At 38.3% G+C, this 15,346-nt stretch overlaps 1 protein-coding gene across 9 annotated transcripts in view; it reads left to right on the top strand.

The window, feature by feature from the left end:
* INVS (inversin) overlaps positions 1-15,346 on the top strand; it is a 211,836-nt gene that overhangs the window by 169,023 nt on the left and 27,467 nt on the right. For all 9 annotated transcript variants that reach the window (XR_004673400.2, XM_003820637.7, XM_008974082.6 and 6 more), the window contains 2 exons: positions 4,055-4,161; positions 12,124-12,336. Coding sequence is in view for 8 of the 9 variants with exons in the window: in XM_003820637.7 (XP_003820685.2) it covers positions 4,055-4,161; positions 12,124-12,336 (320 nt within the window). In the remaining variant the exon portion in view is untranslated. The remainder of the gene's footprint in view (positions 1-4,054; positions 4,162-12,123; positions 12,337-15,346) is intronic.

Raw genomic sequence — 15,346 nt, 5'->3', positions numbered from 1 at the left:
GCTCTTAACCCAAATATAGGTTAAATAAGTAACTTCCTATTGCTGGTCACTTTTTCACTATTATAGGTAATGTTTCAGTAATTATCTTTGTGCATTTAACTTTTTTCCTTTGGGATTATCACATTAGAATAATTCCCCCTAAGTGAGATTATCAAATCAAAGCAACCAATCGTTTATTAATATGATTAGGCTCGCATATATACTGCCAAACTGATTTCTAAAAGATTCAGGTTAATCTTTACTTTCCCCAGTTGCGTAGTATTAATTTCTCTCAGTTTAGCCAGTATTAACTTTTTTGCTAATTAAATTATTTTAACTCTTTAAAAATATTTGCATGTTAATTATGTTTCCCAAGTCAGAAAATTAGCTGTCCCTATTAACTCAAGTCCCTATGAACTCATTGAACAAGTATTTATCAAGATTGTTACTTATGTAAAAGTAACATAAAGAAAAGTATGTAAAATATGGTCCATGTCTTTATGATACTAGGAATGCATCTTTTTTTTTTTTTTTTTTTTTTTGAGACAGAGTCTCGCTCTGTCACCCAGGCTGGAGTGCACTGGCCCAGTCTCAGCTCACTGCAAGCTCCACCTCCCGGGTTCATGCCATTCTTCTTGTTTAGCCTTCCAAGTAGCTGGGACTACAGGTACCTGCCACCATGCCTAGCTAATTTTTTTTTGTATTTTTAGTAGAGACGGGATTCAACATGTTAGCCAGGATGGTCTCGATCTCCTGATCTTGTGATCCGCCTGCCTTAGCCTCCCAAAGTGCTGGGATTACAGGCATGAGCCACCGCGCCTGGGAGGAATGCATCTTTTATAATTTGTAGTACTTTTAATGTTTTACCAAGTTGCCAGTTTTTTACATAAGTAGAATATTAAGCATCTTTCCAGTTCTATTAGCTGCTATGTGTATTGCTTTGGATTGTCTACGTAAGCAATCATGCATGCTATCTGTGAATAATAACATTTTTATTTCTTCATTTCCAATCTTTATACTTTTCATTTCTTTGCTGTGCCATATTGAATTAGAACCTTCAATACAATCTTGAATAGAATTGGTGATAATTGGCATCCTTAATTAATTCTGGTTTCTCAGATGGCAAGCTTTCAACATTTTACCATTGAGTAAGATGTTGCTATAGATTTCCTTATATTCCCACTTGCCAGGAGTTTTTTAAATCATAGTTGGGTTTTTGTCAAATACTATTTATGCATTTATCAACAAGATTTTTTTTTCCTCTTTTCTGTTAATATGGCAAATTACATTGACTGATTTTTTTTTTAGATGTTAAACAACCCTTGCATTTCTGGAGTAAGCCCCACATATATTATGTACTTTTATATACTGATGTATTTTACCTGCTAATACTTTAAGATTTTTGCATCTATGTTTATGAGAGAGATTGGCCTATAATTTTCCTTTCTTGTATTATAGTTGCAAGGTTTTGGTAGCAAGGTAAGGCTAACCTTGTCAAAAAAAAAAAGTTAAAAAATAGTCCCTTGTTTTTATTCTCTTGGAGAATAAAATTGGTATTACTTCTTCCTTAAATGTTTGGAAGAATTTCCTCTTGAAGTTATCTGGTGTTGGGGTTTTCTTTGTGTAAAAGTTTTAAATAACCAATTCAATTCCATTAATTATTCAGATTTTCTAATTATTTTTCTTTCAGCTTGGTAAGTTGTACTTTTTAAGGAATTTATTCATTTTATTCAAAATGTCAAATGTATTTGCATAAATTTTGTCACACACATATTCCCTTATCTTTGTTATGCCTGTAGGACCTGTAGTGAGTTCCTCTTGTTTATTTCATATATTGGTAATGTGTGTTTTCTCTTTCTTTTTTAAAAATTTTCTTTATTCCTTACCTGGAGCACTAAAAAAACAAAACAAAACAAAAAAAAACTTGATATTCATCTCCTCAAAGGACTTATTTCTGTCTTTGTGGATTTTCTATATTTTGAGATTTTGGGTTTTTTTGTTTGCTTGTTTGTTTGTTTGTTTCTTAAGACAGTATCTCACTCTGCCACCCAGGCTGGAGTGCAGTGGCATGATCATGGCTCATTGTAACCTCAACCTTCCCAGGCTCGGGTGATCATCCCACCTCAGCCTCTTGAGTAACTGGGACTACAGGTGCACACCACCACACCTGGCTAAATCTTTTGTATTTTTAGTAGAGAAGGGGTTTCACCATGTTGCCCACGGCTGTTCTTGAACTCCTGAGCTCAAGCGATCTACCTGCCTCAGCCTCCGAAAGTGCTAGGATTACAGGCATGAGCCACCGCAACTGGCCTGTATTTTGAGTTTGTTTACTATTTCATTGGTCTTGCTCCTGTCTTTTTTATTTTCTAACTTCTAATTTCTATTTCCTAATTTCTATTTTGGTTTATTCTCTGACACATAGATTATTTAGAAGTGTACTGTTTAATTTTCAGTCAGCTGAGTGTTTTCTCATTTTTTAAATTGATTAGTTATTTATTGCTGCTGTAACAAATTACCACAGGTTTAGTGGCTTAGAACAACACAGATTTATTATCTTACCATTCTAGATGTCAGAAATTCAAACTGGGCCTTACTGGGTTAAAAATCAAGGTGTCACCAGGACTGCTTTTCTTTTGGTGGATCTAGGAGAGGATCCATTTTTTTAATTTTTTAGTTTCTCAAGGCTGCCCACATTCCTTGGCTGATGACCCCATTCCTCCATCTTCAAAGCCACATTGGCTGGTTGAGCCTTTCTCTGTATCACTTATCTGTATAATTCTTACACTCACCCTCCTGACTCCCTGTTTCCCTTATAAGGACCCTTGTGATTAGATCAGGCCTACCCAGATAATCCAGGATAATCTTCCCATCTCAAGTTCAGCTGATTAGCAATCTTAATTCCATCTACAACCTTAATTCTTCCTTCTCATGTAACATAACATATTCACAGGTACCAGGCACTAGGATATGGACATCTTTGTGAGGGAGTGCATTATTTTTTTTGGAACTTTATGGCCCAGCATATGATTGATTTTGGGAAATGTTCTATGTACATGTGAAAAGAGCACTAACTCTGTCCTTGTTGGATGCAGTGTTCTTTATTTATATATATATCACTTAGGGCCCATTTTTCAAAGTCTGTTGTTTAGGTCTTATATATCTTTACTGCTCTTTTGTCTGCTCTATCAGTTGTTTTTAAAAGATAAGTTAAAATCCCACTATGACTATGGACTTGACTATCTTCCTTTTTAATTTTGTCGATTTTTCCCTTGTATATTTGGAAGCTTTGTTATTAGATGCACACAAGTTTAGCATTGTGATATCTTCCTTTTTGACTCCTTTAACACTATGAAGTGTCCCTCTTTATGTCTAGCAATGCTTCATCTCTTCTTTATCTTTCATGACATTGAACTTTTTAAAGAATACAAGCCATTTATTTTATAGAATTTGACTCAATTTGTGTTAGTCTTATGTTCCCTAATAATTAGATTCAGGTTTCACATTTTTGGTTGGAATATTACATAAGTAATATGAATCCTTCTAAGGGTATTACCTCTGGAGATATATGATGCCCCTTATCACAGCCTTAATTGGCCAGGCGTGTTGGCTCACGCCTGTAATCCCAGCACTTTGGGAGGCTGAGGCAGGTGGATCACCTGAGGTCAGGAGTTTGAGACCAGCCTGGTTAACATGACAAAACCCCGTCTCTACTAAAAATACAAAAATTAGCTGGGCATGGCAGCGGGCACCTGTAATCCCAGCTACTTGGGAGGCTGAGGCAGGAGAATTGCTTGCACCTGGGAGGTGGAGGTTGCAGTGAGCTGAGATCTCACCATTGCACTCCAGCCTGAGCGACGAGAGCAAAACTCCGTTTCAAAAAAAAAAAAATAGTGTTAATTATGAGCTCTTGGATCAAATATCATTTGCTTTCTCCACTGTATATTTAATATTTTCCCTTTTTGTAAATAAGCAATTTGGAAAAATGATTGCTTATATTAATTTTGAATTAGCATAAATAACCACATATCCAAAAATACTTACTCCAGATGTACTTGATTTTTGTTTATGCTTATAGGGAAGAACAGCTTTGCATTGGTCCTGCAACAATGGATACCTTGATGCCATTAAATTACTGCTAGACTTTGCTGCTTTCCCTAATCAGATGGAAAACAATGAAGAGAGGTAAGTTGTTGTTGACTTTTTTTTTTTTTTTTGAGATGGCTTCTCGCCCTGTCACTCAGGTTGGGTTGCAGTGGCACGATCTTGGCTCACTGCAACCTTCGCCTCCTGGGTTCAAGCAATTCTTCTCCTTCAACCTCCTAAGTACCTGGGATTACAGGCATGCACGATCACGCCTGGCCAATTTTTTTGTATTTTTAGTAGAGATGGGGTTTCACCATGTTAGCCAGGCTGGTCTCGAACTCCTCACCTTGTGATCCACCCACCTCGGCCTCCCAAAGTGCTGGGATTATAGGCGTGAGCTACCATGCCCAGCCAAGTTGTTGACTTTTTTTTTTAAAAAAGTGCTCTTTATCATACATCCTTTCTACCAGATTTTTTAAATCTCAAGGTTAGATATTGTTCAGAAATAATAACTATACTCATAATAAAACATTACACTAAGAAATACTGAGCCAGAATAGAAGAGCAAAACTTTCATGCAATGTTGATTTAGAATCATGGGATCTTATAGCTCTTCAGAATTTCATCTATTGCCTAGGGCAAGCACGTATTTTGCAGATGAGAAAATTTTAGTCCTGCTTCTGACTTCTGGCTAACATAACGTCAGTGAAATCCTGATTGACTGGGCCCAGGAGTACATTTAGGCCAGCGGAATGTGTTATATATTCCAGAGATTTCTCTTGATGAAGAGGATATTATCAGTCAGTGGACAAAGAGATGCCACCATGTAGCATGAAAAAATAAGGAGAAGCTAAGATGAAAGTTCAGGGTTTAATCTAAATGCAGATTGCATGAATAATGTAAGGTCTGGAGAATTATATTAGGGTTATTGACCAAGAATCCAGGCCCAATAAAAAGGACCAAACAGGCCAGGTGCGGTGGCTCACGCCTGTAATCCCAACACTTTGGGAGGCCAAGGCGAGCAGATCACCTGAGGTCAGGAGTTCGAAACCAGCCTGGCCAACATGGTGAAACCCCATCTCTACTAAAAATATAAAAAAATTAGCCGGGCATGGTGGTACATGCCTGTAATCCCAACTACTCAGGAGGCTGAAGCAGGAGAATTGCTTGAACCCAGGAGGCGGAGGTTGCAGTGAGCCCGAGATCATGCCACTGCACTCCAGCCTCTGCAACAGAGTAAGACTCTGCCTAAAAAAAAAAAAAAAAAAAAGGAACAAACAGAATGTGAAGTCTAAGGAATAGCGATTCTTGGTGGTGTTAGATCTAGGAAGATTCTTATAATTTGTAGGTAACAACTGAGTTTGTGATCACACTTCCATACCTGAGGTCCTGTTACAGGAAAGGGGTCCCGATCCAGACCCCATCAGAGGGTTCTTGGATCTTGCACAAGAAAGAATTCAGGGCGAGTTTGCAGTGCAAAGTGAAAGCAAGTTTATTAAGAAAGGAAAGGAATAAAAGAATGGCTACTCCAGAGACAAAGCAGCCTTGAGGGCTGCTGGTTACCCGTTTTCTTATGGTTATTTTTTGATGATATGCTAACCAAGGGGTGGATTATCCATGCCTCCCCTTTTCAGACCTTATAGGGTAACTTCCCAACTTTGCTATGGCATTTGTAAAATGTCACAGCGCTGGTGGGAGTGTAGCAGTGAGGACAACCAGAGGTCACTCTCGTCTCCATCTTGGTTTTGGTGGGTTTTGGCCAGCTTCTTTACTGCAACCTGTTTTATCAGCAAGGTCTTTATGACCTGTATTTTGTGCTGACCTCCTATTTCATCCTATGCCTTAGAATGCCTTAACCTTCTGGGAATGCAGCCCAACAGCTTTCAGCCTCATTTTACGAGATCCTCTTTAAGATGGAGTTCACATGCCTCTGACAGTCCCTCTGACCTAGGTCTTTGTGTTAGTTTTCATGTTTCATGGATGCTCTAACTAAAATGGCTCCTGCTATAATACCATTCCCATCCTCTTAGCCACCACCCATTCTTTCTATTAGTTGGTGGGAAACTTTATTGAGAAAGGACTTCTCTAGGTCCATCTCAGAGGAAACATGTTCCTGTTTTCTAGAACCAACCCTTTTACCACTTCTTTCAGAAACTTCCCTCATTAGAGGGAGAGCTGAAGATGTCTCCCTTTGAAACTCTAAAAAAAAAAAAAAAAAAAAAAAAAAAGTTTAAGAATTCTTAGACTTAGTGATGACTTGTTTTGTTTCTATAAAAATTTATTCTGTGTAACAGCATTTACCGCCTGACTGCTATATTTTTAAGGAAACAATGAAATTTTTTAACTCAATTTCCATTTATATGCTAAACCTTGAATATGAGACCTAAGTAACTGCATGAATTAAGGTGTTTACTGCCTCCCAGAATAAACATATGTTAATTACAGACCAAAAGACCAAAGGAAAAATCCTCCTAACTTTACTTGCCAAACTATAGATAAAAAGAGACAGTGGCAATAACTCAGTCTTTGTTAATGTTTCATCAGCAATGTACCTTGATGTACAAATGTCAGAACTTGGCACTGCCTTTTACGTTTATTGACATTCCAGTTTAGGCATTCTACTCATCCCATCAGACCATTCCCACATGGCAGGTCCAATTGTATCTTGTCTGTTGTTTATATCCACATTGTTTCTTGGTTGGTTACCATCAGTGTAGTGCTAATTTTTACTTCTCATACATTGACACTAGTCAGTTGATGAACAACGTATAGACATAATTTTTGCCAACTTCTGCTGACTTTCAGTCAATAACTATCTGACACACTCACCCCAACACTGATGGGAATATTCACAGCATTTGAATTTTTCTAAATTGAATTTGGGATGAAAAAAGATTCAGTAGTAATAATCACAATGTGTTTTATGATCACACTTGTTTTAAATACTGGGTATAGACTTCAATCTTAAAATGATGCTAGATATTTGGATTGTGTCTCTGAATAAAAAATTGAGAATCCTAATTTGAATAAACCAATTACAAAAATATATTTTTTGAGAAAATTGGGTAAATTTGATTATGAAGTGGTCCTTAGATTTTACTAAGGAATTCCTGTTAATTTTGTTAGTATAATGACATTGTGGGTATGCCCATATTATTTACCGATGAATACTTAAACACATAGAGATGAAGATGTTACAGGAAAGTGGTCCCGATCCCGACCCCAAGAGAGGGTTCTTGGCTCTCTCGCAAGAAACAATTCAGGGTGAGTCCTCAGTGCAAAGCAAAAGCAAGTTTATTAAGAAAGTAAAGTGGTGAAAGTACAGCTACTCCATAGACAGAGTAGGGCGTTCCCGAAAGTAAGAGAGGAACGTATCCACCCTAAGTACAATACTTGTTTATATACAGGATTAAAAAAAAGATTATGGGGAGATGTGCTGTGCTACAAGGGTTTGTGATAAAGGATTCATTTTCTTAATTACTACATTTTTCAAGAATCAATATTATTATCTTCAAAGCAAAATTAGGAATGCCTTTGTTCTCCAGATATCGGGATATTAGGACTCTCTCAAGTCTGGGTATGTTTAGTAAACATCAGTCTGTTCCCTTAACGGTAAACATCTAGAGGCTAGGAATACCTTTCTGGGAATGCAGCCCAGCAAGCCTCAGCCTCATTTTCATAGCCCTCACTCAAGATGGAGTCCTCTGGTTCCAATACCTCTGACAAAATGATAGGAGTTCCGAGATTAGCTATAAAATACTCTAGCAAAAATAAAAAGGAAGGGTCTAGATGAAGCAAATGTAGCAAAAAATTGTTAAATTTAGGTATTGAGTGTATAAGTGTTTATTATGTTATTCTCTCTACCTTTTTTATGCTTAAAATTTTTCATAATAAAAATATATTTTTTTACATAAAAATATTTAAGATATAATTTTCAATCCAAAAGCAGCCTAACAAGTCTAGTTCTTCTCTTTACAAATGAGGAAACAAAAGCCCAGAGAAGTTAAGAGAATGCCCAGGGTCACACAGGTCCCCTGACTCCCAGATCAGCATTCTTTAGGGTATATTAAGCTACATGTTATTTCCTTTTGTAATATTTGTAGGTAAAGGAATAATTTGGGCCCTACATTTTATAAACTAAATTTTGTTAATCCTGCTTATATATTATGTGAAGGATACTACCTATTAATAATTATAGAAAAAAATGATCAAACTTACCAAATACGTATGTTGTTTGCACATTGATTTAAGAAACAGTTTTATTCTATAGGAAACATACTAAGTAATTGATATATGTGTTGTGGAAGGTTACTGAACTGGGAGACATGTTATCTTAGTTCTAGTCTGCATTCTACAGAAACAATTTACATAACCTTTGGTAAGTTGCTTAACCTCTCTGGAGCTGTTCATCCATTTATAAAATGAAGGTATTGAACTAAATGACCTCTAAAATTCAACTTAGCTCTACTATTGCATGGTTTAATGACTCTATGATAATTTTTTCCATTAGAGAAAGTACAGTCAAGAAAGGCATTTTAGAACTTGTAGCAACATTTTTTTTAATTCTCCTGAATTTAAAAAATGTTATCCACTTATAAATAATGTTTTAAAGTTTATGTAGATGCCTCTCTACTTACAGCCTTCTGGTCCCTGAACAGTAAGTGGCAAATGAAGCTGTCCTAAAATAGAGGTTCCTTAATTTCAGTGTTTGGGGTTTCTTCTCAAACTCAGTTTCCTTACTAAAGTGATCAAAATACTCCTAAAGTGAAAAACCTCTTCCTTTTATGTCTTAACTGTGACTGTTAGGTAAGTTTTGAAGATAAATAATTTTTTTTCTATAATCAGATGATTTTCTATGTCTAGTCATGCATCCATATAATCATCCTTTTTTCTGCCTCATAAATCATCTGATGTTTTTTCCTAAGAACTTTTATGGGTTTGGGCTGGTCAGAGTCATCCTGAGAGGAATCAGCATCAGTGGTGGTCATGGGATGGTCATAGATACTAGTTTGGGTCCTATGGAGATAATATTTTTGATAAGCAGCTGTGGTATTGCAAGCCATACAGCAGTGAATGTCCTGTAATAATAACAATCAGAGCTGACATTTATTAACTGTTTCCTTTGGACCAGGAACATTGCTCTCCTCTTTACACTTATTTTTCCATTTTCTCCTCATGCCAAGTCTGCAACGTATTACATTGTTTAACAGATGAGGAAAACTGAGGCTTAGAGATGTAAAGTAAGTTGTTTAAAAAGTGATAGTCATCGTTACCATTGTTGGATGGTAGAATTTGGGGGATTTTTTTACTTCAATTTTTTTTTTTTTGCAGTGTTTTGAGTTCATAAAATCTATATCATTTTGACAAAGTAGTAATTTTTGTTTAAAAAAGGAAATTGTATCTCCCAGATATGAACAGTTGTTAATTCTCAGGGTGGGAATATGGATGATAGCTATTTTCCTCTGTATATTTACCCAATTTTTTATGTTTCCAAAATTTAAGAAGAAATTTTTTTTAAAAGAATAGGCTGGGTGCAGTGGCTCACACCTATAATTCCAACACTTTGGTAGGCCAAGGCAGAAGGATTGCTTGAGCTCAGGAGTTCGAGACCAGCCTGGAGAACATGGCGAAATCCCATCTCTACAAAAAATACAAAAACTGGCCGGGTGCAATGGCTCATGCCTGTAATCCCAGCACTTTGGGAGGCCAAGGTGGTCGGATCACCTGAGGTCAGGAGTTCGAGACCAGCCTGACCAATATGATGAAACCCCGTCTCTACTAAAAATACAAAAAAAATTAGCCGGGTGTGATGGCATGTGCCTGTAATCCCAGCTACTCGGGAGGCTGAGATGGGAGAATTGCTTGAACCTGGGAGGCGGAGATTGCAGTGAGCTGAGATCGCGTCATTGCACTCCAGCCTGGGCAATAAGAGCAAAACTCCATCTCAAAAAAAAAAAAAAAAAAAAAATTAGCCAGCCTTGGTGGTACATGCCCGTGGTCCCAGCTACTTGGGGGGCTGAGGCAGGAGGACTACTTGAGCCCAGGAGGGGTCGAGGCTGCAGTAAGCTGTGTTTGCGCCACTACACTCCAGCCTGGGCAACAGAGTGAGACCCTATCTCAAAAAAAAAAAAAAAAAAAAAAAGAATGTGCCGAAAACAGCACACCTAGAAAGTTGCCATTTGAGATTCAAATATACAACAATATGACAATAATATTCATCATTTCTAAATAATGTATTTATCAAAACAGTGTTGTATATACACTGTACAAAATTTAAAAGGATGTTCACTGAAGACTCAATGTTCCTCCTACCCCTGCCTCTGAGACAGCTAGTTTTCCTCCCCCAGAGGCATCACTGTTAGCAGTTTCTTGGAAAACTTCTGAAAATACATTTTTCATAGATAAACATACAGGGATATATTTTTTATACAAATGGAACATGCCATAATAACTCCTGTTTCTTGCTTTTTTCTTTGTCTTCACTTGACATCCTGGAGATTGTTTCTTATTTATTCATATACAGCAGTAATGACTGCATATACAGATATCTTCATTATATGGATGGCCTGTGCATTGTTTAAGCAGTCCTCTGTTGATAGACATTGAGGTTGTTTCTATTCTTTTGCTATGACTAGCTGTACTTCTATGAGTAGCCTTGTACATAAAGCATTTCACATGAGAGCAGATCTATAAGATAAATTCCCAAGAGTGAAACGGCTATGTCAAATGGCATATATACATGAATAATTTTGATAAATATTGCCAAATCATCCTCCCTAGAAGTTAAAGTAGTATATGAAAGAGCCTGACTCTCTCTATCCTTGCTAGTGCAGTGTGTTACTAACTTTTCTGATTTTTGCAAATCTGATCATCATTGAAAGGTACTCTCTCATGTTAGTCTAATTCATATTTCTCTTAAATGAGTGAGGTTCAACATTTTTATGTGTTAAGAGCTATTAGTACTCTTCTGGGAACTGTTATCTTTGTCTTTGATGTCTTTTTTACTCTGTAAAATTTTGTTATTTTTATGTAGTCAGATTTGTCAATCTTCTTTTATGGTTTCCGAAATTTTTTTTTTTTTTTTGGAGACGGTGTCTCACTCTGTCGCCCAGGCTGGAGTGCAGTGGCATGATCTCAGCTCACTGCTGCCTCCACCTCCTGGGTTCAAGCAATTCTCCTGCCTTAGCCTTCTGAGTAGCTGGGACTACAGGTATGTGCCACCATGCCTGGCTAATTTTTGTATTTTTAGTAGAAACAGGGTTTCACCTTGTTGGCTAGGCTGTCTCGAACTCCTAACCTCAAGTGATCTGCCCACCTCGGCCTCCCAAAGTGCTGGGATTACAGGCGTGAGCCTCTGCGCCCAGCCCTTTTATGGTTTCTGAATTTTGTATCCTTTTTTTAGAAAAGACTTCCAACATCATTTTTTAATCTTCCTGGTTTCTTCTGGTACTTTCATGGTTTTTTAAAAATATTTAGATCTTTGCTCTATCCAGAATTTATTTTGGTATAAAATGTGGTTATAAGAATGTCTTTTTTTTCCCCAGATGGCTACCTGGTTGTCCCATCACTATTTATTTAGTAATCCATCTTTTCTGCAGAAATTTAAAGGGCCATTCTTATCATATACTGAATTTCTCCTTTTGGAGTTCTGTTTTTTACTTCATAAGCATTAACTGTCAGTAATCATGGGCTCAAATTTACAAATCTCACAATATTTTCACTACCTTTTTAGATAGGGGCAGGGAATTATTTGGCACATGGGAAAGAAGAGAAGTGATCATGTCTTTCCAATAGGCCCCTATTTGTTTGCCAGGCAGTAAAACTCAGGAACTGACATGGTTAGCAGCACAAAGCACCTGACCCACAGTCATAGTCAACCTTGTTTTGTGCCCCTCGGAGAAAAAAAGAATAGCCCTGTTATAGAGAAGGTGGCTTTGCCTGGGGAATATTCCACATCTTAGAATGAAGTTTCCTTCTGCTGCATAATAATATTTTCAGTTTAACTGTGCCTTAAATTACTTTCTAAAATTAAAAAAAAAAGAAATCTTCCTCCCACTTCAGATACACACCCCTTGATTATGCTTTGCTTGGTGAGCGCCATGAAGTGATCCAGTTCATGTTGGAGCACGGTGCCCTGTCCATCGCAGCCATACAAGACATCGCCGCCTTCAAAATCCAAGCTGTCTACAAAGGGTACAAGGTCAGAAAAGCCTTCCGAGACAGGAAAAATCTCCTCATGAAGCATGAACAGTTGAGAAAAGATGCTGCTGCCAAGTAAGTATGAGCTATGCAGATTGCGTTTTCGCCACCCAGAATCAGGGTGGAAGTGGGGGTGTGGGGGGTGCTGGGGTGGCCAGGAGAGGGAAACAGATGAGAATCTGAATTACTGTTGGTCCCTGCAACCGGTCATCTTCCCTCTTCTCAGCACTCCGTCTTCTGGAACCGAGGCTGCAGTGAAGGACAGAGGCCTAACCTCTGCTGGGTAGTGATTCCTCTAGACTAGTCCCAATGTTTCAGCCCAGGGACAAACCACTCCCACCCATGGGAGGGAGTTGGGGATGGGATTGCTTCCTAGAATAAGCTGTAAAGAAATAACTGCTCCTCTTACCCTTCCTCTCTTTCCAAAAGAAACATGCCAATATCTAGCCTACTTTCACTAGACCAGTCTAAGTCTGGTTTTAATTTGATTAAAGCAAACAACTTGGTTTTTTTTTCCACCCAGTTCTTTTTTTTTTTTTTGAGATGGAGTCTCACTTGCCGCCCAGGCTGGAATGCAGTGGCACAACCTCGGCTCACCGCAACCTCCACCTCCCAGGTTCAAGCAATTCTCCTGCCTTGGCCTCCCAAGTAGCTGGGACTACAGGCGCGCGCCGCCACACCCGGGTAATTTTTGTATTTTTAGTAGAGATGGGGTTTCACCATGTTGGCCAGGCTGGTCTTGAACTCCTGACCTCAAATGATCCACCCACCTCATCCTCCCAAAGTGCTGGGATTACAGGCATAAGCCACCGCACCCAGCTTTCCTTCACCCATTTCTTAACACATCTGTACTAAATAAAGTAATTTACTCAAGAAATATTGATTGAATTCTTACTATACAGACAAAATGCTTGGCTAGAGCCCAGAGAGAAAATGGCAACTAAAAAAGCAAAATCCCCCCTGCCTCAAGGACTTCGCATTTTTTTTGGACGATGATACAAAATAGCTGTCTGTGCCTATTGCACATTCTGATTATTTAACATAAATGATTGATTTTAAAGCTGGGTGCGGTGGCTCACACCTGTAATCCCAGCACTTTGGGAGGCCAAGGCAGGTGGATCACTTGAGGTCAGGAGTTCAAGACCAGACTGGCCAAAATGGTGAAACACCATCTCTACTAAAAATACAAAAATTAGCTGGGCGTGGTGGTTAGCGCCTGTAATGCCAGCTACTCGGGAGGCTGAGGCAGGAGAATTGTCTGAACCTGGGAAGCAGAGGTTGCAGTGAGCCCAGATGGCACCACTGCACTCCAGCCTGGGCAATAGAGTCAGACTCTGTCTAAAAAAAGAAAAAAAAAAGATTGATTTTAGATCATACTTAGGTTTGCCTTTTCTTCAATAGATATGTTGGGTAGAAGTATTTCAAATAGCAGCAGTGCATCACATTAGCAAATACAGATACCAAAAACTCTGATGATAAAGATGTGGACAGGCAGATTCTTTTTTTTGAGACAGTCTCTCGCTGTCACTCAGGCTGGAGTACAGTGGCGTGATCGCCACTCACTGCAGCCTCCACCTCCCGGGTTCAAGCGATTCTTATGACTCAGCCTCCCAAGTAGCTGAGATTACAGGCTTGTGCCACCACACCCAGCTAATTTTTGTACTTTTAGTAGAGATGAGGTTTTGCCATGTTGGCCAGGCTGGTCTCGAACTCCTGACCTCAAGTGATCTGCCCACCTTGGCGTCCCAAAATGCTGGGACTACAGGCATGAGCCACTGTGCCCAGCCTGGGCAGATTCTTGAAAGATAACTTCCTGGCTGTATCTCGAATGTTTCTAAATCTTGAGTTCTTCTAACTCTTAAATCCTACATCTTACCCACAAGGGGGAAGCATAAGTGTACTAAATAATCATTAAAAGTAATAATAAGAGGCAAGATAAGTCATTTTAATGAGAAGTTAAATACCACTATGTACTGGAATGCTAATCATCATGTCAGCCTTCAGTAAATAGAGAAACATACCATTTTCTGTGACTCTAAAGCTACTGAAGTAGATGGCATCCGAGGAAATACTATGTTGTACTCTTCTCTTAATGATGCCCTCTTCCTTTCACTTTTGCCAAAGAATCCAGTATCAACCTAAAAGCCTCTACACCCCTCTTTTTCCAGCCTTCTTATAAAAGTTCTCTGCATGTGAGTGGCAAGCATAAGTAGATAATACACATGACAAATTATCCTGAGTTGCAAGTAAATGATCTCTGTAAAGGGATGGAATGTTGTATTTCCTTCTACTGATGTTTCCATAAACTCCAGTTTATTGTGTGACAATCTATTTTCAAAATTTGTAGTCATACCTACTTGAATATAAGGTGGGACTCAACAAAGGCAACACAACTGACTTTGTATGTCCCCTAAAGGGAGGCTGTAGATCTCTAAGAGATATACTTAAGTGGTGGAGAAACTGATTTCATTTGTTCTATTTCTCAAAAGTTATTTCTTAAAATCTGAGTCAGTGTTTAATTTTGCGTTTAATTCTTGCTTGAAGAAAGAAACATCAGGATGCTAAACTCAGTCCTTGCTGCTGCTGCCTCATTGACTAAGCTGGCCCAGGCACAGCATGTCACCTCGGTGTACCTTTCCCAGTTTATTATGTTAGGATGGCAGAAATCATCTTCCTCAAAATAAGGATGTGAAAGGCACTTATTAAACTTAAGTAAAGTGATTTCTAATTTACTGAAAGAGAAACCGGGAGAGAAAAAGTTATAGCGATATTTACTAAGACAGGTAATGTTAGAAAATGCTATTTAAGGAATATCTATAATCAATTTAAAAGCACTTTATAATTCACACTGCACTGCCTATGTTGTTGCCAAAATGAACATTACTATAATTTACCTGCCAAAGCACACGGTTGAGTGTACACTAAAATAAAACCATATTTATGTTGATCACCCTTCTTCCCTGAAGCTCCCTTTTTGCCAGGTTCTTATTTCACTCAAATCTCAGATCTCCTGTAACTCTCTGATTCTCCCTTCTCACATCTTTTAAATTATTCCATCTCCACACTGCAGTCAGCCTTGAAGGCA

The sequence above is a fragment of the Pan paniscus genome, chromosome 11 (genome assembly GCF_029289425.2).
Source record: "Pan paniscus chromosome 11, NHGRI_mPanPan1-v2.0_pri, whole genome shotgun sequence".
Taxonomy (NCBI): domain Eukaryota; kingdom Metazoa; phylum Chordata; class Mammalia; order Primates; family Hominidae; genus Pan; species Pan paniscus.
Note: the sequence above shows the minus strand (reverse complement) of the source record. Positions and strands in the feature narration are given on the sequence as shown.